At 33.4% G+C, this 19,613-nt stretch overlaps 1 protein-coding gene across 2 annotated transcripts in view; it reads right to left on the bottom strand.

Moving 5' to 3' along the window:
• Positions 1–8,874: 8,874 nt before the first annotated feature.
• The window catches only part of LOC148949614 (xyloside xylosyltransferase 1-like), a 41,437-nt gene continuing 30,698 nt past the window's right edge, over positions 8,875–19,613 (bottom strand). For both annotated transcript variants that reach the window (XM_089093043.1, XM_089093044.1), the window contains exons 3-4: positions 19,117–19,473; positions 8,875–9,264 (exon numbers count right to left, since the gene is read on the bottom strand). In XM_089093043.1, coding sequence (XP_088949169.1) covers positions 8,950–9,264; positions 19,117–19,473 — 672 coding nt within the window. In that variant the 3' untranslated portion in view covers positions 8,875–8,949. The remainder of the gene's footprint in view (positions 9,265–19,116; positions 19,474–19,613) is intronic.

Here is a 19,613-nt window from a genome sequence, read left to right as displayed (position 1 = left end):
CTAAGCTAAAAACACTAAACTCTTAACTAAAACTAAACTAAACTAGAACTCTAAGCTATGAGTCTAATCTAAAACTCTAACCTCTTAAGTAAAACTAAACTTTAACAAAAACTCTACTCTAAGACTCTAAGCTAAAACTCTAAACTCTTAGCTATAACTAAATTAAACTTAAACACTAACAAAAACTCTAAGATAATCCTATAATCTAAAAATCTAAACTCTTAACTATAACTAAACTAAACTAGAAATCTAACAAAAACTCTAAGCTGAGACTATAAGCTAAAACTATAAACTCTTAAGTAAAACTAAACTAAACTAGAACACTAATTAAAACTCTAAGTCTAAGCTAAAACTTTAAACTAAACTAGAACTTCAACAAAAACTCTATACTAATACTCTAATCTAGAAACTCTAAACTCTTAACTAAAACTAAACTAAACTAGAACTCTAACAAAAACTCTAAGATAAGACTCTAAGCTAAAACACCAAACTCTTAACTAAAACTAATCTAAACTAAAACTCTAAGCTAAGTCTCTAAGGTAAAACAACTAACTCTTAACTATAACTAAACTAAACAAAAACTCTAAGCTAACTCTCTAGGGTAAAACTCTAATCTCTTAACTATTACTAAACTAGAACTAGCACTCTAACACAAACTATAAGCTAAGACTCTAAGCTAAAACTCTAAACTCTTAACTAGAAGTAAACTAAACTAGAACTCTAACAGTAACTCTAAGCTAAGACTCTAAGCTAAAAACTCGAGACTATTAACTATAACTAAACTAAACTAGAACTCTAACACAAATTATAAGCTAAGACTCTAAGCTAAAACTCTAAACTCTTAACTAAAACTAAACTGAACTAGAACTCTAACTAAAACTCTAAGCTATGACTCTAAGGTAAAACTCTAAACTCTTAACTATAACTTTACTAAACTATAACTATAACTAAAACTCTAAGCTATGACTCTAAGCTAAAACTCTAAACTCTCAACTTTAACTAAACTAAACTAGAACTATAAATAAAACTCTAAGCTAATACTATAAGGTAAAACTCTAAACTCTTAACTAAAACTAAACTAAACTAGAACTCTAACAAAAACTCTAAGGTAAGACTCTAAGCTAAAACTCGAAACTCTTAACTATAACTTAACTAAACTACAACTTTAAGTAAAACTCTAAGCTATGACTCTAAGCTAAAACTCTAAATTCTTAACAGTAACTAAACTAAACTTCAACTCTAACTGGAACTCTAAGCTAAGACTCTATGGTAAAACTCTAAACTCTTAACTAAAACTAAACTAAACTAGAACTCTAACTAAAACTCTAAGCTAAGACTCTAAGCTAAAAACTCTAAACCCTTAACTAAAACTAAACTAAACTAGAACCCTAACAAAAACTCTAAGCTAAAACTCGAAACTCTTAAATAAAACTGAACTAAACTAAAACTCTAAGACAAGACTCTAATCAAAAACTATAAACTATTAAGTAAAACTAAAATTTAAAAAAAAATATAATCTAAGACTCTAATATAAAACTCTAAACTCTTAACTATAACTAAACTAAACTTCAACTTTAACAAAAACTCTAAGCTAAGACTCTAAGCTAAAACTCAAAACTCTTAACTATAACTAAACTAAACTACAACTCTAACAAAAACTCTAAGATAAGACTATTAGATAAAACTCTAAACTCTTAACTAAAAATAAACTAAACTAGAACACTAATTAAAACTCTAAGTCTAAGCTAAAACTCTAAACTAAACTAGAACTTCAACAAAAACTCTAAACTAAGACACTAATCTAGAAACTCTAAACTCTTAACTAAAACTAAACTAAACTAAAACTTTAACGAAAACTCTAAGATAAGACTCTAAGCTAAAACTAAACCAAACTCTTAACTAAAACTAAACTTAACTAAAACTATATGATAATTCTCTAAGGTGTAACATTTAAATCTTAATTATAGCTAAACTAAACTACAACTCAAACAAAAACACTAAACTAAGACTCTAAGCTAAAACTATAAAATCTCAACTATTACTAAAATAAAGTAGAACATTAACACATAAGCGAAGCTAATACTCTAATCTGAGGAGCTACAATATCGAACAGAAGTAAAATAAACTAGAACTCTAATGGTAATTTTAAGTTCGGACTCGCATCTAAAAAAACTAGACTCTTAACCCTATCTAAACTAAACTAGGTCATTAACACAATTATTAAGGTAAGACTTTAAGCTAAAACTGTAAACTCTTAACTAAAACTAAACTGAACTAGAACTCTAACTAAAACTCTAAGCTATGACTCTAAGGTAAAACTCTAAACTCTTAACTATAACTTTACTAAACTATAACTTTAACTAAAACTCTAAGCTATAACTCTAAGCTAAAACTATAAATTCTTAACTTTAACTAAACTAAACTAGAACTCTAACTAAAACTCTAAGCTAAGACTCTAAGTTAAAACTCTAAACTATTAAAAAACTAAACTAAACTAGAACTCTAACAAAAACTCTAAGGTAAGACTCTACGCTAAAACTCGAAACTCTTAACTAAAACTTAACTAAACTACAACTTTAAGTTAAACTCTAAGCTATAACTCTAAGCTAAAACTCTAAATTCTTAACAGTAACTAAACTAAACTTCAACTCTAACTGGAACTCTAAGCTAAGACTCTATGGTAAAACTCTTAACTCTTAACTAAAATTAAACTAAACTAGAACTCTAACTAACACTCTAAGCTAAGACTCTAGGCTAAAACTCTAAATTCTTAACTGTAACTAAACTAAACTAGAACTCTAACTAAAACTCTAAGCTAAGACTTTAAGGTAAAACTCTAAACTCTTAAAAAACTAAACTAAACTAGAACTCTAACAAAAACTCTAAGGTAAGACTCTAAGCTAAAACTCGAAACTCTTAACTAAAACTTAACTAAACTACAACTTTAAGTTAAACTCTAAGCTATGACTCTAAGCTAAAACTCTAAATTCTTAACAGTAACTAAACTAAACTTCAACTCTAACTAGAACTCTAAGCTAAGACTCTATGGTAAAACTCTTAACTCTTAACTAAAATTAAACTAAACTAGAACTCAAACTAAAACTCTAAGCTAAAACTCTAAGCTAAAAACTCTAAACTCTTAACTAAAACTAAACTAAACTAGAACCCTAACAAAAACTCTAAGCTAAGACTCTAAGCTAAAAAACTCTAAACTCTTAACTATAAGTAAACTAAACTAAAACTCTAAGCTAAAACTCTAAACTCTTAACTATTACTAAACTAAACTTCAACTTTAACAAAAACTCTAAGCTAGGACTCTAAGCTAAAACTCTAAACTCTTAACTATTACTAAACTAAACTTCATCTTTAACAAAAACTCTAAGCTATGACTCTAAGCTAAAACTCTAAACTATTAACTATTACTAAACTAAACTAGAACTTCAACAAAAACTCTATGCTAAGACTCTAAGATAAAAACTCTAAACTCTTAACTAAACTAGAACTTTAACAAAAACTCTAAGCTAAGACTATAATCTAAAACTCTAAACTCTTAACTATAACTAAACTAAACTTCAACTCTAACACAAACTCTAAGCTAAGACTCTAAGCTAAAACTCTAAACTATTAACTAAACTAAACTAGAACTCTAACACAAACTATAAGCTAAGACTCTAAGCTAAAACTCTAAACTCTTAACTAAAACTAAACTGAACTATAACTCTAACAAAAACTCTAGGCTAAGACTCCAATGTAACAATTGAAACTCATTACTATAACTTAACTAAACTATAAGTTTAACCAAAACTCTAAGCTATGACTCTATGCTAAAACTCTAAATTATTAACTATTACTAAACTAAATTAGAACTCTAACAAAACTCTAAGCTAAGACTCTAAGGTAAAAAACTCTAAACTCTTAACTAATAATAAACTAAACTATAACTCTAAGCTAAGTCTCTAAGCTAAAACACGAAACTCTTAACTAAAACTTAACTAAGCTACAACTTTAAGTAAAACTCTAAGATATGACTCTAAGATAAAACTCTAAACTCTTAACTATTACTAAACTAAACTTCAAGTCTAACAGAAACTCTAAGCTAAGGGTATAAACTAAAAATCTAAAATATTAACTAAAACTAAACTAAACTAGAACTTCAAAAAAAACTATAAGCTAATACTCTAAGCTAAAAACTCTAAACTCTTAACTAAAACTAAACTAAACTAGAACTCTAACAAAAACTCTAAGCTAAGACTCCAAGCTAAAATTCTAAACTCTTAACTAAAACAAAACTAAACTAGAACTCTAACTAAAACTCTAAGCTAAGACTCTTAGGTAAAACACCAAACTCTTAACAAAAACTAAACTAAACTAGAACTCTAACTGAAACTCAAAGGTAAAACATCAAACTCTTAACTAAAATTAAACTAAAATAGAACGCTATAAAAAAAACTCTAAGTTAAGACTAAACTAAACTAGAACTATAACAAAAACTCTAAGCTAAGACTCTAAGCTAAAAACTCTAAACTTTTAACTAAAACTAAACTAAACTTGAACTCTAACTAGAACTCTAAGCTATGACTCTAAGATAAAACACCAAACACTTAACTAAAACTAAACTAAACTAGAACTCTAAGCTAATTCTCTAAGCTAAAACTTGAAACTCTTAACTAAAACTTAACTAAACTACAACTTTAAGTAAAACTATAAGCTAAGACTCTAAGGTATAACTCTAAACTCTTAACTATTACTAAACTAAACTTCAAGTCTAACAAAAACTCTAAGCTAAGACTCTAAGCTAAAACTCAAAACTATTAACTAAAACTAAACTAAACTAGATTTTCAACAAAAACTCTAAGCTAAGACTCTAAGCTAAAAACTCTAAACTCTTAACTAAAACTAAAATAAACTAGAACTCTAACAAAAACTCTAAGCTAAGACTCTATGCTAAAATTCTAAACTCTCAACTAAAACTAAACTAAACTAGAATTCTAATTAAAACTCTAAGCTAAGACTTTAAGGTAAAACACCAAACTCTTAACTAAAACTAAACTAAACTAGAACTCTAACTGAAACTCAAAGGTAAAACATCAAACTCTTAACTAAAATTAAACTAAACTAGAACTCTATAAAAAAAACTCTAAGTTAAGACTAAACTAAACTAGAACTCTAACAAAAACTCTAAGCTAAGACTCTAAGCTAAAAACTCTAAACTCTTAACTAAAAATAAAATAAACTAGAACTCTATCAAAAAACTCTAAGTTAAAACTAAACTAAACTAGAACTATAACAAAAAATCTAAGCTAAGATTCTAAGCTAAAAACTCTAAACTCTTAACTAAAACTAAAATAAACTAGAACTATAAATAAAATTCTAAGTTAAGACTCTAAAATAGAACTCTAAACTCTTAACTAAAACTAAACTAAACTAGAACTCTAACTAAAACTACAAATTCTAAAACACCAAACTCTTAACTAAAACTAAACTAAACTATAACTCTAAGCTAAGTCTCTAAGCTAAAACTCAAAACTCTTAACTAAAACTTAACTTAATTACAACTTTAAGTAAAACTCTAAGCTATGACTCTAAGCTAAAACTCTAAACTCTTAACTATTACTAAACTAAACTTCAAGTCTAACAAAAACTCTAAAATAAGACTATAAGATAAGACTCTAAACTATTAAATAAACCTACACTAAACAAGAACTTAAACACAAACTTTAAGCTAAGAATCAAAGCTAATAACTCTAAACTCTTAAATATAACTAAACTAAACCAGAACTCTAACAAAAAATCTAAATTATGACTCTAGGCCAAAATTCTAATTTCTTAACTGAAACTAAACTAAACTGGAACTCTAACTTAAACTCAAAGCTAAGACTCTAAGGTAAAACACCAAACTCTTAACTAAAACTAAATTAAACTAGAACTCTAACTGAAATTCAAAGGTAAAACATCAAACTCTTAACTAAAATTAAACTAAACTAGAACTCTATAAAAAAAACTCTAAGTTAAGACTAAACTAAACTAGAACTCTAACAAAAACTCTAAGCTAAGACTCTAAGCTAAAAACTCTAAACTTTTAACTAAAACTAAACTAAAATAGAACTTCAACAATAACTCTAAGATAAGACTCTAAGCTAAAATTCTAAACTCTTAACTAAAACTAAACTAAACTAGAACTCTAACTAAAACTCTAAGCTATGACTCTAAGGTAAAACACCAAACTCTTAACTAAAACTAAACTAAACTAGAACTCTAAGCTAAGTCTCTAAGCTAAAAACTCGAAACCCTTAACTAAAACTAAACTAAACTAGATCTCTAACAAAAACTCTAAGCTAAGACTCTAAGCTAAAATTCTAAACTCTTAACTAAAACTAAACTAAACTAGAACTATAACAAAAACTCTAAGCTAAGACTCTAAGCTAAAACTCTAAACTCTTAACTAAAACTAAACTAAACTAGAACTAACTGAAACTCAAAGGTAAAACATCAAACTCTTAACTAAAATTAAACTAAACTAGAACTCTATCAAAAAAACTCTAAGTTAAGACTAAACTAAACTAGAACTCTAACAAAAACTCTAAACTAAGACTCTAAGCTAAAAACTCTAAACTTTTACCTAATACTAAACCAAACTAGAACTTCAACAAAAACTCTAAGCTAAGACTAAGCTAAAAACTCTAAACTCTTAACTAGAACTAAAATAAACTAGAACTCTAACAAAAACTCTAAGCTAAGACTCTAAGCTAAAATTCTAAACTCTTAACTAAAACTAAAGTAAACTAGAACTCTAACTACAACTCTAAGCTATGACTTAAAGGTAAAACACCAAACTCTTAACTAAAACTAAACTAAACTAGAACTCTAACAAAAACTCTAAGCTAAGACTCTAAGCTAAAAAACACTAAACTCTTAACTAAAACTAAACTAAACTATAACTCTAAGCTAAGTCTCTCTCGAAACTCTTAACTAAAACTTAGCCAAACTAAAACTTTAAGTAAAACTCTAAGGTATGACTCTAAGCTAAAACTCTAAATTCTTAACTGTAACTAAACTAAACTAGAACTATAAATAAAACTCTAAGCTAAGACTCTAAGCTAAAAACTCTAAACTCTTAACTAAAACTAAACTAAACTAGAACTCTAACAAAAACTCGAAGCTAAGACTCTAAGCTAAAAACTCTAAACTTTTAACTAAAACTAAACCAAACTAAAACTCTAAGCTAAAAGGATGGGTACTTCAATTTGTAAAATGGGTTTAGGACGGTCACTAAGAAAGGAACTTGCTCTGAAATGCATTTGAAAAGTATTGCCTGGTGTTGAGGTATCCAAAAAGCTGTAAAGTATAGTTGTGGGTGAAAAAAATTGGTACTTCAATTTGTAAAATGGGTTTAGGAGGGACATTAAGAAAGTAACTTGCTCTGAAATGGTCTTTTGAAAAGTATTTCTTGGTGTTGAGGTATCCAAAAAGCTGTAAAATAAAGTTGTGGGTGAAAAAGATAAGTACTTCAAGTTGGAAAATGGGTTTAGGAGGGACATTACGAAAGTAACTTGCTCTGAAATGGTCTTTGAAAAGTATTTCTTGGTGTTGAGGTATCCAAAAAGCTGTAATGTATAGGTGTGGGTGACAAAGATAAGTACTTCAAGTTGGAAAATGGGTTTAGAAGGGACATTAAGAAAGTAACTTGCTCTGAAATGCCTTTTGAAAGGTATTTCTTGGTCTTGAGGTATCCAAAATGCTGTAAAGTATAGTTGTGGGTGAAAAAGATAAGTACTTCAAGTTGGGGGCTTCCTTCGGGGTTGGGGTAGGGACCTCACGACACTGTTCAAATGGAACTTGTGTATTATAACCACTAAACTCGAAACCTCTTCTAAAACCTCTTCTAAAATCATCTTTTAAAATGTCCCTAACTGTTTTGTCGAAATAATTCCCTAAAATGTCTAAAACGGTTTCGCCCAAATAACCCCTAAACGGAATTTATGCGTATTCCTTTTGTTTTTTGGCATCCCTGCGCTGTCACATTTCAAATTACTGGGAAACCCTTTCACGCGTTAATCTCTTCATCGCTAAGATCAAAACATTCGCCCAGAAACAATTCTCCTGGTCGAACTCCAAAGATATTAATAAACTTCGTCCCGGAGACAATTCTCCTTGGAAACAATAAATTAATTCCCCTTTCGTGAATCAATAATTCCGGAAACAATTCTCCTGGTCGAACTCCAAAGATATTAATAAACTTCGTCCCGGAGACAAGACTCCTTTGAAACAATAAATTAATTCCCCTTTCGTGAATCAATAATTCCGGAAACAATTCTCCTGGTCGAACTCCAAAGATATTAATAAACTTCGTCCCGGAGACAATTCTCCTTGGAAACAATAAATTAATTCCCCTTTCGTGAATCAATAATTCCCCTTAGAAACAATAAATTAATTCCCCTTTCGTGTCAAATCAATCAATCATGACATCATCTGTCACATATGATCTAACTGTTTCCTATTTCTGGACACCTTGACATTCGCCTCGAGCGTGCACTTTGCCAAAACGTCAACAACAACAAATAAATCGACCTTGGAAAAAGAGGCCATTGACCGATTAACCACGTGTTCTCCCTAGGGACTCTATGCCCATATTTGGTGCCCCGTCAGCATTAAAATAAATTGTAGTTGGCAGCAGTGGTGTCGTCTGGGGCTGGTACCCCCCTTTCTACTCGTAGCTCAGCTCTAAATTACGCATAGGATACATAATTGGCGGCGTAGTCTTACGTAACTTCGATCTTATCAACTACATGACAATAATATGGTTCTTGCCTCTTTTGGTTAATAGTACCAGATTATAATAATATTCATAATTTATTAGCTTCTTATAATTTAACCTTACATCAACAACAACTCATCATTTTCTTTAATAATGAAAACTTCTATCATTTTGCATTGTTTATTAGCTCTAAATCAACAACAATTAGCCATCACACTCTTAGGAAACCTTGTATTACCATTTGCATGATACACCTTTGGAGACTCTTTACATGGATTGTACCTATAGTAATTAGTAGCCAACTGGTAGTTCCAAGAGCAATCAAGTATGATAAAAATTTTGGGGTATTTCATCTGAATGAATACATAAGCATCTTGACTTCCAAGTGCTGTTTCCATTTCGGTGGTGTCAGTCAAATGTTTTGCCATCTCTTCCGTCAAAGCATCATTATAATCCTTGTGAACCCTCATTTCTTTTAAGTTTTGTAAAATTATTCCTGTATTCAATCCCTGCAAAAAAAAATGTCATCAAATATTATTTTCAGATGATTCTCCTTTTAATATACAAGAATGCGAAATTATTTACTTACGAAAAACACAAAATTTGTCTTACCCCTTGTTAAGTAACTAAAATTTTAGAAAGCTCCATTGTAGTCCTTACGATACATAATTCATTTTAAGTTATTGCATAGAAGCCAGGCCTCAATTTTGCCCAGCAAGAGAAAAAAAAACGATGTCACAATGAAGAAAAAAATTTAAGAACATTCGGATCTATTTTTACTTTTTTTAAGACAGCTAAGCGGTGAACTTGGATACATATTATCAAAAATCCCCCTTCCCATACATCAAACATTTTGTTGAAGAAAAAAAAGGACGAACGAACAAAAAAAAAAGAAACAAATAAAGGCTGAATGAACATCTTGATCGAATGTTCAAAATTTTTATCACAGTCATACATTTTGATTTTTAAATAGAAAAACTAAAAAAATATAACAGAAATTCTTCAAATTAATCAAAAGTAAACATGTGTCATGTAAATAACAGAATGGAATTGATTAGTAAGAACTAGTTCGTGAAAATGCTCTTGAAAGGAAAGTTAAGAGCCATATTGAATCCTAAAATAAACAGAATTTTAGTGGTATAAAAATTCAAACTCAAAAGAATCAGGAATTATAATGAATGAATAAATGAAACTCAAACCTAACAGAAATTAAAATTAGTAATTGAATTAGGTACAAGAATAACTGATACAGCCAGATATGGATAGATGAAGCCTAAAGCAGACAGAAATTACTATGAATAATCATGTTGAAATCAAAACGAACTAAAATCGCCACAAATAAGCCCTTTAAAGGCTACTGTTCTACGTTCTGATACCTGACTGACAATACTAGATGCTCCAGAAAAAAAGGGGTCAGTCCGTCAGCCAGTGAAAAAACTGGCTGAAATCATCTTTGTTTGGTTTGCTAATTACTTTTTTATCCTTTCGTTATCTTTGGTTTCTGCCGAACGTCTTATATTCCATACATTTTAACAGTGCGAACCTTCCTTGAAGGTTCGAAATTGACACAACCTTCCTTGAAGGTTGTGAAATTGAGGTAATACGGAGTTCCATTTTATTGAATAATCCCAATCGAAATTAAAAACGAGAAATCTTTTTGTAATATCCTCGATTTTTCTTTTTACGTCGTATCTCAAAATTAGTTACCAATATAGCTTTATGATTCATGACGTCGCTATGTTTACTTACGAGAGGGGAACTGGCCTTGAATTACATGAGAACATGCACTGGTGTCGAAGAAGGATTGAGGTGTTTACTTCTAGTTGTCCTAAACATTATGACGTCATTATAAATAGCTTATCACAGTTAGCAGACCCCCCAATATTCCTACGCAACAACCAGCAAGTTCAACATGTTCAATCAAGTTCACAGCAAGTTCAATCAACAGTTTTTTATATTTATGTGACAATAAGTTCATCATAGAAGGTCTTACTGTGTTACTGGCTGACGATACTGAACATGGATTCTTTAATGTGGATGGCAAGAAAGTGTGGTTTGAAGCTTCGCAAGGAAATAAACGAGAACTACTGAAAAGGCTTGAAGAAGATTTACACAATAAGCGCGGTCACAGTGGTCGATCATAAAAACCTTAAATACCCCCTGAATATAACCTTACAGCCCTTGCCCCTAATCTCCGGGGTTTGTTTCAACCCCAAAAGCCTTGTTATGTGATATTTAGACTATTTTGAATATAATGGCTATCTCAAAATTTCTATTTAATGCATTTCGGGACAATACGACGTGTATGTGTGTGGGGGAGGGCTAGCTGCCCTCCGATCCCTTTGACTCTTAAAAAGAACACTAGAGCGTCTGATTATCGACCAAATGAGGCCCTTCCGAAGTTTATATGACCACGCTTTCAATAAAATACTTATATGTCCCCAGGGCATAACTTACAACCCTTGCCCTGAGGGCTGGGGGATTTGTTATCTTCAAAGATATAATTTCCAGACCTTTCAAATACGTAGAAAAAATGGCTATCTTAAAATTTTGGTTGGAAGTGTTTGGGGAAATGATGGGCGTGATGGGGCATTTGACCTCTGATCCCTTTCGACTAATAAGAAAGGCACTAGTCCTCTCAATTTCCAATTGAATGAGCCTTTCTTGAAGCTTCAACGACAAAACTTTCTATATAAACCTTATATGTGCCAAGGGCATAACTTAATGGCATAACTTAAGACCCTTGTCCTGAGGGCTATGGGGAGAGGGTTATCATCCTCAAAGACATAATTTCCAGACTTTTCAACAACGTGGAACAAAATGGCCATATCCAAATGTTGATCGGAAATGTTTGGGGAAATGGTGAGCGTGGGGGGGGGGGGGGGTGATTCTCCCTCCGATTACTTTTGACTATTAAAAAGGCAATAGCCCTCTCAATTTCCAATGGAATTAGCCCTTTTTGAAGTTTTTACGACAATGCTTTCTATAAACATCTTATATACCCCCGGGGCATAACTTACAAACTTAACCCTGACAGCTCTAGGGAGAGGAGGGTTTTCATGCTCAAAGACTTAGTTTCCAGACCCTTCAACTACGTTCACCAAAAGGACTATATCAAAACGTTGATCGGAAGTCTTTGGGGAAATGATGGGCGTGGGGGGCATTCGCCCTCCGATTACTTTTGACTATTAATACGGTCACTAGCCCTTTCAATTCCCAATGGAATGAACTCTTTTTGAAGTTTATACGACAATGCTTTCTATAAATCACCTTATATGCCCCCAGGGCATAACTCACAACCTTTGCCCTGGGGCTTGTAGGGAATTTGTTATCCTCAAAGACATAATTTCTGGACCTTTCAACTACGTTGAACAAAATAGCTATCTAAAAATTTTGATTGAATGTGTTCGGAAAAATGGGGGTTATTTGCCCTCCAATAACTTTTAACTATTAAAAAGGGCACTAGCTCTTTCACTTTTCAATCGAATCAGCCCATTTTGAAGTTTTTACTACAACAATCGAACAGTTCGTGGTAACGAACTGTAAGTAAGGAGCGACCCGGCTCAATGGTAACCGAAACTGTAGAAAACGGAATTTTGATACCAGGACATACATCTAAGGGATCAAATTTTAATGCTGATTTTAAATATAAAAGTCTTATCAATTTTTATCCTACCTATCAAAAGTTACGCGGCTGAGAAAATTTGGCTGATTTTCAAAAAAAGGGGGAAAGACCCCCTAAAATTTATAGAACCTTAATGAAAATCACACCGTCATATTCAGCGTATCAGAGAACCCTACTGCGGAGGTTTCAAGCTCCTATCTACAAAAATGTGGAATTTTGCATTTTTTGCCAGAAGAAAGATCACAGATGCGTGTTTATTTGTTTGTTTGTTTTTTCTCCCCAGGGGTGATCGTATTGACCCAGTGGTCCTAGAATATCGTGGGAGGGCTCATTTGAACGGAAATGAAAAGCTCTAGTGCTCTTTTTAAGTGACAGAAAAAAATGGAGGGCAGCTAGGCCCCCTCCCACGCTCATGTTTTTCCCAAAGTCACCCGATCAAAATTTTGAGATAGCCATCTTGTTCAGCATGGTTGAAAATATGATAAATATGTCTTTTAGGATGACTTAATCCCCCGAAGTCCCCAGGGGGAGGGCTGAAAGTTATGAACTTCACCCAATGTTAACATATAGTATTGGTTACTGGGATGTATACATACGTTTTCAGAGGGGATTTTTATGGTAGTGAGGGGGAGTGGATCGGGGGTTATGTGGGAGGATCTTACCACGAAGGAAGTTTTCATGGGAGAAGAGACATTGCTATGAAGGGGGCACCGGATTTCCCAGCATTATTTAAATAAAAATCAGAAATTATATATAAAAAAACAAGTTTTTTAACTGAAAGTAAGGAGCAACATCAAAACTTAAAACGACAGAAAACATTTCGTATATGATTGGGTTCATCCCCTAGTCAATACCTCGCTCTTTAAGCCAAAGATTATTTAGTACTTCCATAAGAGCTATTTATTATAAATAATGGCCCTTGTTATTGAGAGTTCATTTATAAAGAACTAGAACAAAATTCAAACTTTAGCTTCAAGAGCGAGGTATTTAATAGGGGGCGAACCCCCTAATATAAGTATTAAAAATATATGGATATAGAAGTTTGTTACGTAAGTTAATTCGTAAGTTACGTATATTTATTACTAATAAAAACGTTCCTAAATAAAATTAAACAGGTTTCGAGAAAGCCATTTAACCAAATAAAAGTAAAATTAATATTCAAATTTTTTTGTTTAATTATTCATGTACGATGAGCAAAAATCAAAACCTGCATTAATTCAAAAACGTACAAAAATTAAATAAAAAAAAAACAAGTTTTTTTAACTGAAAGTAAGGAACGACGTTAAAACTTAAAACGAACAGAAATTATTCTGTATATGAAAGATTCTGTCCCCTCCTCAACGCCTCGCTCTTTACGCTAAAGTTTGACTTTCTCACAACTCTATTTTTTTAAACAATGAAAAACTTGAGCGTAAAGAGCGAGGCGTTGAGGAGGGGACAGCCCCTTTCATATACGGAATAATTTCTGTTCGTTTTAAGTTTTAACGTCGTTCCTGACTTTCAGTTAAAAAAAACTTGTTTTTTTATATTTAATTTCTATTAAAATATTATATGCCCCTAGGGCATAACTTCCAACCCTTGGTCTGAGTGTTGTGGGGGGGGGGGGTGTCATCCTCAAAGACATAGTTTCCATAACTTTAAACTAAGTTGAACAAAATGGCAATCTAAAAATTTTGATTGGATGGGTTTGGGGAAATGGTGGGCGTAAGAGGGGGTTTAGTTTCCCTTCAATCCCTTTCGACAATTAAAAAGGGCACTAGTCCTTTCAATTTCCAATCGAATGAGCCCTTTTTGAAGTTTCCACAACAATACTTTATAAAACCGTATATGCCCCCAGGGCATAACTTACAACTCTTGCCCTATGGGCTGTGGTGGGTGGTTGTCATCCTCAAGGACCTAATTTCCAAAATTTTCAACTACGTTGCAAAAATGGCTATCTCATATTTTTGATTGGATGTGTTTGGGGAAATGGTGGGCGTGAGAGGGGGGTTAGCTGCCCTCCAGTCACTTTTGACTTTTAATTAGGCCACTAGCTCTTTCAATTTCCAATTGAATGAGCCCTTTTTGAGGTTTCTACGACAACGCTAACTATAAAAACTTTATATGCCCCCAGGGCATAATTTACAACCCTTGCCCTGAGGGTTATTGGTGTTTGTCATCTTTAAAGACATAAAATGCAGAGCTGTCAACTACATTGAACAAAATGGCTATTTCAAAATTTTGATTGGATGTGTTTGGGGAAATGGTGGGCGTGGGAGAGTGGGGGCTAGTTGCCCTCCAATCACTTTCTTCTATTAAAAAGGACACTAGCCCTTTCAATTTCCAATCGAATGAGCCCCCTTTTAAACTTTCTACGACAACCCTTTCTATAAAAACCTTGTATGCCCCCAGGGTATATCTTACAACCATTGCTTTGAGGGCTCTGACGGGATTATCATCCTCAAAGACCTAAATTCCAGAATTTTCAACTGCGTTGAAAAAAATGACTATCTAAAAATTTTGATTGGATGTGTTTGTAGGAAATAGTGGGCGTGAGAGGAGGGTTAGTTGCCCTCCAATCAATTTCTACTATTAAAAAAGACAATAGCCCTTACAATTTCCAATCGAATAAGCCCACTTTGAAGTTTTAACTATAACACATTCTAAAAATCCTTATAGGGCATAACTCACAGCCCTTGCCCTGAGGGTCACGGAGGGGTTGTCATCCTCAAAGACATAATTTCCATAAATTTCTAGTACGTTGAACAAAATGGCAATATTAAAAATTTGATTGGATGTCTTTGGGGAAATGGTGGGCATGAGAGGGAGGTTAGTTACCCTTCAATCCCTTTCGACAATTAAAAAGGGCACTAGCCCTTTCAATTTCCAATCGTATGAGCCCTTTTTGAAGTTTTTGCGACAACACTTTCTATTAAAACCTTATAAATCCCAGGGCATAATTTAGAACCCTCACCCTGAGGGCTTCGGGTGGGGGTTGTCATCCTCAAAGACCTAATTTCCAAAACTTTCAACTACGTTAAAAAATGGCTATCTAAAAGTTTTGATTGGATGTGTTTGTGTAAATGGTGGGTGTGAGAGGGGGATTAATTGCCCTCCAATCACTTTCGAATTTTAATTAGGGCACTAGCCCTTTCAATTGCCAATTGAATGAGCCCTTTTTTAAGTTTCTACGACAACGCTAACTATAAAAACCTTATTATTCTTAGCATACTTTCATACTGTCATACTTTCGACTACGTTGAACAAAATGGATATTTCAACATTTTGATTTGATGGGCCCTCCAATCCAAAATTTTGCCCTCCAATCACTTTCTACTATTAAAAAGGGCACTTGCCCTTTCAATTTCAAATCGAATGAGCCCTTTTTGAAGTTTCTACGACAGCTCTTTCTATAAAAACTTATATGCCTCAGGGCATAACTTACGACCCCTACCCTAGGGGCTTTGGAGAGGGGGGTTGTCATCCTCAAAGATCTAATTTCCAGAGCTTTCAACTACGTTGAAAAGAACTGGTATCTGAAAATTTTGATTGGATGTGATAGGGGAAATGGTGGGTGTGAGAGGGGGATTAATTGCCCTCCAATCACTTTCGAATTCTAATTAGGGCACTAGCCCTTTCAATTGCCAATTGAATGAGCCCTTTTTTAAGTTTCTACGACAACGCTAACTATAAAAACCTTATAGGCTCCCAGGGCATAATTTAAAACCCTTGCCCTGAGGGGTGTGGGGGTTGTTATCCTTAAAGACATAATTTGCAGAGCTTTCGACTACGTTGAACAAAATGGATATCTCAAAATATTGATTGGATGTGTTTGGGGAAATGGTGGGCGTGAGAGGGGTTTAGTTGCCCTCCAATCACTTTCTACTATTAAAAAGGACACTAGCCCTTTCAATTTCCAATTGAATGAGCCCCTTTTTAAAGATCCTAGGACAACCCTTTCTATTAATACCTTGTATGCCCCCAGGGAATAACTTACAACCCTTGCCCTGAGGACTCTAAGGGGGTTATCATCCTCAAGGACCTAATTTCCAGAACTTTCAGCTGCGTTGAAAAAAATGGCTATCGCAAAACTTTGATTGGATGTGTTTGTGGAAACAGTGGGCGTGAGAGGGGTGTTAGTTGCCCTCCAATCAATTTATACTATTAAAAAAGACAATAGACCTTTCAATTTCCAATGGAATGAGCCCTTTTTGAAGTTTCTACGACACCGCTTTCTATAAAAACTTATATAACCCCAGGGCATATCTTACACCCCTTGCCCCGAGGGGTATGGGGGGTTTGTAATCCTCAAAACCATAATATCCAGAACCTTCAGCTAAATTGAACAAAATGGCTATCTAAAAGCTTTAATTGGATGTGTCTGGGGAAATGGTGGGCGTGAGAGGGGAGTTACTTGCTCTCCAATCACTTTCGACTATTAAAAAGGGCACTAGCCCTTTCAATTTCCAATCAAATGATCTGTTTTTGAAGTTTCTACGACAACCGTTCCCCCAGGGCATTAACAACCCTTGCCCTGAGGGCTCTGAGGGGGGAAATCAACCTCAAAGACCTAGTTTCCAAAACTTTCAACTACGTGGAACAAACTGGATATCTCAAAATTTTAATTGCATGCGTTTGGGGAAATGGTGGGCGTGAGAGGGGGGTTTGTTGCCCTCCAATTACTTTCGACTATTAAAAAGGGCACTAGCCCTTTCGATTTCCAATCGAATGAGGAATTTTTGAAGTTTTTACGACAACACTTTCTGTAAAAACCTTATATGCCCCTAGGGCATAACTTACAACCCCTACCTTGAGGGATTTGGGGGGAGTGTCCTCCTCAAAGACATAATTTCCAGATCTTTCAACTACTTTAAACAAAATGGCTATTGATTGGATATGTTTGGGGAAATTGTGGGCGTATAGTAGGTGTTAGTTGCCTTCCAATCAATTTTGGCTATAAAAAAGAGCACATTCCAGTTTCCAATCGAATGAGCCCTTTTCGAAGTTTCTACGACAACCCCTTCGATACGAAGTTCCCTGGTCTAAAGCCAACCTTTTCTTAGGCAGCGCTATTGCGCTGCCTATGATTAGTATTGGTAATCACGGCAGCATTCATGTTGATGTCAGCTGACGATTTATGAGTGAACCCAGAACTGCTTACAGCATTAACGGCTTACTGTAGAGTTTGATCCGCATACAATGGAGCTGTTTTTCAAGATGGGAGATCTTAAAGCTCCTGATTCATGTTCCAGACCATAAGAATCGATTGGCTATCTTAGAAATTCCATTTCCCATCATTTTGACCCTCACTAGAGTAGGTAAATATTAAAAAAAAAAGTTTTTTTTTGAAAAAGATATCTTACTTTGATCAGATTACTTTTGACTCTTGAAGGAGGCACTGTAAATTTTAATTTCTATTTGACTGAGCCGTCTTTTAAGTTCGGACTACTCCTATATATAGAGGCTGGAATAAAAAAGGAAAAAACACATGAAAACCATATGGGATGGTATATGCGCTAGCCTATGTGGTGATGCCTTGACTGGTTCAGCGTTCAGATTGCACAGTTACATCTTAGTTAGCCAGCTTCAACTTCAAATCTCACAATTGTGCTAATCCACAAACAATAAACTCGAAAATAAGTAAAGGAACATAACAGTTCTCAAGCACAAGGAAGAATGCTAAAAGTATTAAAATACACAACCTAGTATTTTGAGGGCTATAGACAAGATTGAAATATTTTCTTTTTCTTATGGATTCTCTGATTTTTTAGGTGACTACTGGGAAAGAAGAGAGCTCCGTATCATTTTTTTACTTGAAAGAACTATTAACATTTAAGCGGTAAATATGATAATATTCCTTTGTCTTGGTCCAAATTCTTAAAAAGAAACCACAAACTCAACCAAAATCACAATAGTCACAAACTCAATCACAAAATCACAAATCCTTTCCCAGTAGTCACCTAAAAAATCAGAGAATCCATAAGAAAAAGAAAATATTTCAATCTTTTCTATAGTCTTGTAGTAGGGACGGGATACCCCTATTAACTCAACCAAACTCACCAACTCAACCAAAATCACAAACGGATGTCTTGTAATAGGGACGGGATGTTCCTATTAACTCAACCAAACTTACAAACTCAACGAAAATCACAAACGGATGTCTCGTTAAAGGGGACTGGATATCTTGTAATAGTTGATGGCAACAATTCCACACCCGTGCGGAAATACACCTTTTTTCTATCTCTAACATTTTTATTTATTATGCTACGAGTATATATTGACAATTTGGGCCTGGGAACTACGGCCTAAATTCAATATCTAAGGACTTCTAGATTTTAGTTTAACGATTTAAAATTAGTGCCTGCTTTGGTACCAGCTTAAACGAAGCTTTCCACACAGAAGTAGAACCCTCGTGCCTGCATGGCACAGAATTTCGAAACTGGTTTCTGCTTGGTTCAAAACAAGTTCAGATAGTCCTCTCTGTAGCAGGCTTTAAAACTAAACAATGTTATTAAATTCTTTTATAAATTTTATCACATACGAATTAAATGTATTTTAATAAATTATCTTCAGTGTGTGCACATTCCTCGGATCCCCCTATATAGAACGTGCACAAGAAGGGTAGCTTTAGACCATTGTCCATTGAAATTTCAAGGTATTTGCGATATGTCTTGTATTTTAATAGGTAATATTTATTTTTTTCGAACCTGTGCCAAAAAAACACGATGTGTATCTCTACATCCTTTCTATTTCATACCTGATAAAGACTTGCATTGAACACTGTGTGTTGTTTAACACCAAAAACTTCCTGATACCAAGGCGTCTGTTCTTGTGCCATAGCTATGATCCTGCCGTTATTTAAATGTTGAAATTCGGAATTAAGCTTCCTTATGTCTTCATTGAAAATGAGGTCCATATCCATAAATATTACTTGTTCAGTGTCTAATAGCTTGTGAAAGAACAAATGAAGCCATAAAATATCTTGCCTGAATTTATGCTTCAATTTTATAGCACGACTACTGCTTTGTTCGTCATAATAGTATTTTTGCAGCGGTGATATAGTGGATTTTAATTCATCGGTCTTCACTCTGGCGTCAATGAAGTCAAATTCTACCTGAAACCATTATAGTTTTTATAAAATGCTAAAACAAAGTGACCAAATACAAAGACTACATCTCAAATTTCTGTAATTTTTCAAGATATCAAAAATTAGGTATTGGAGCTTTTCACTGTAATAGTTTTTCCTGTGAGATT

The sequence above is a fragment of the Artemia sp. Qi Xiang Cuo genome, chromosome 8 (genome assembly GCF_049724085.1).
Source record: "Artemia sp. Qi Xiang Cuo chromosome 8, ASM4972408v1, whole genome shotgun sequence".
Classification (NCBI taxonomy): Eukaryota; Metazoa; Arthropoda; class Branchiopoda; order Anostraca; family Artemiidae; genus Artemia; species Artemia sp. Qi Xiang Cuo.
Note: the sequence above shows the minus strand (reverse complement) of the source record. Positions and strands in the feature narration are given on the sequence as shown.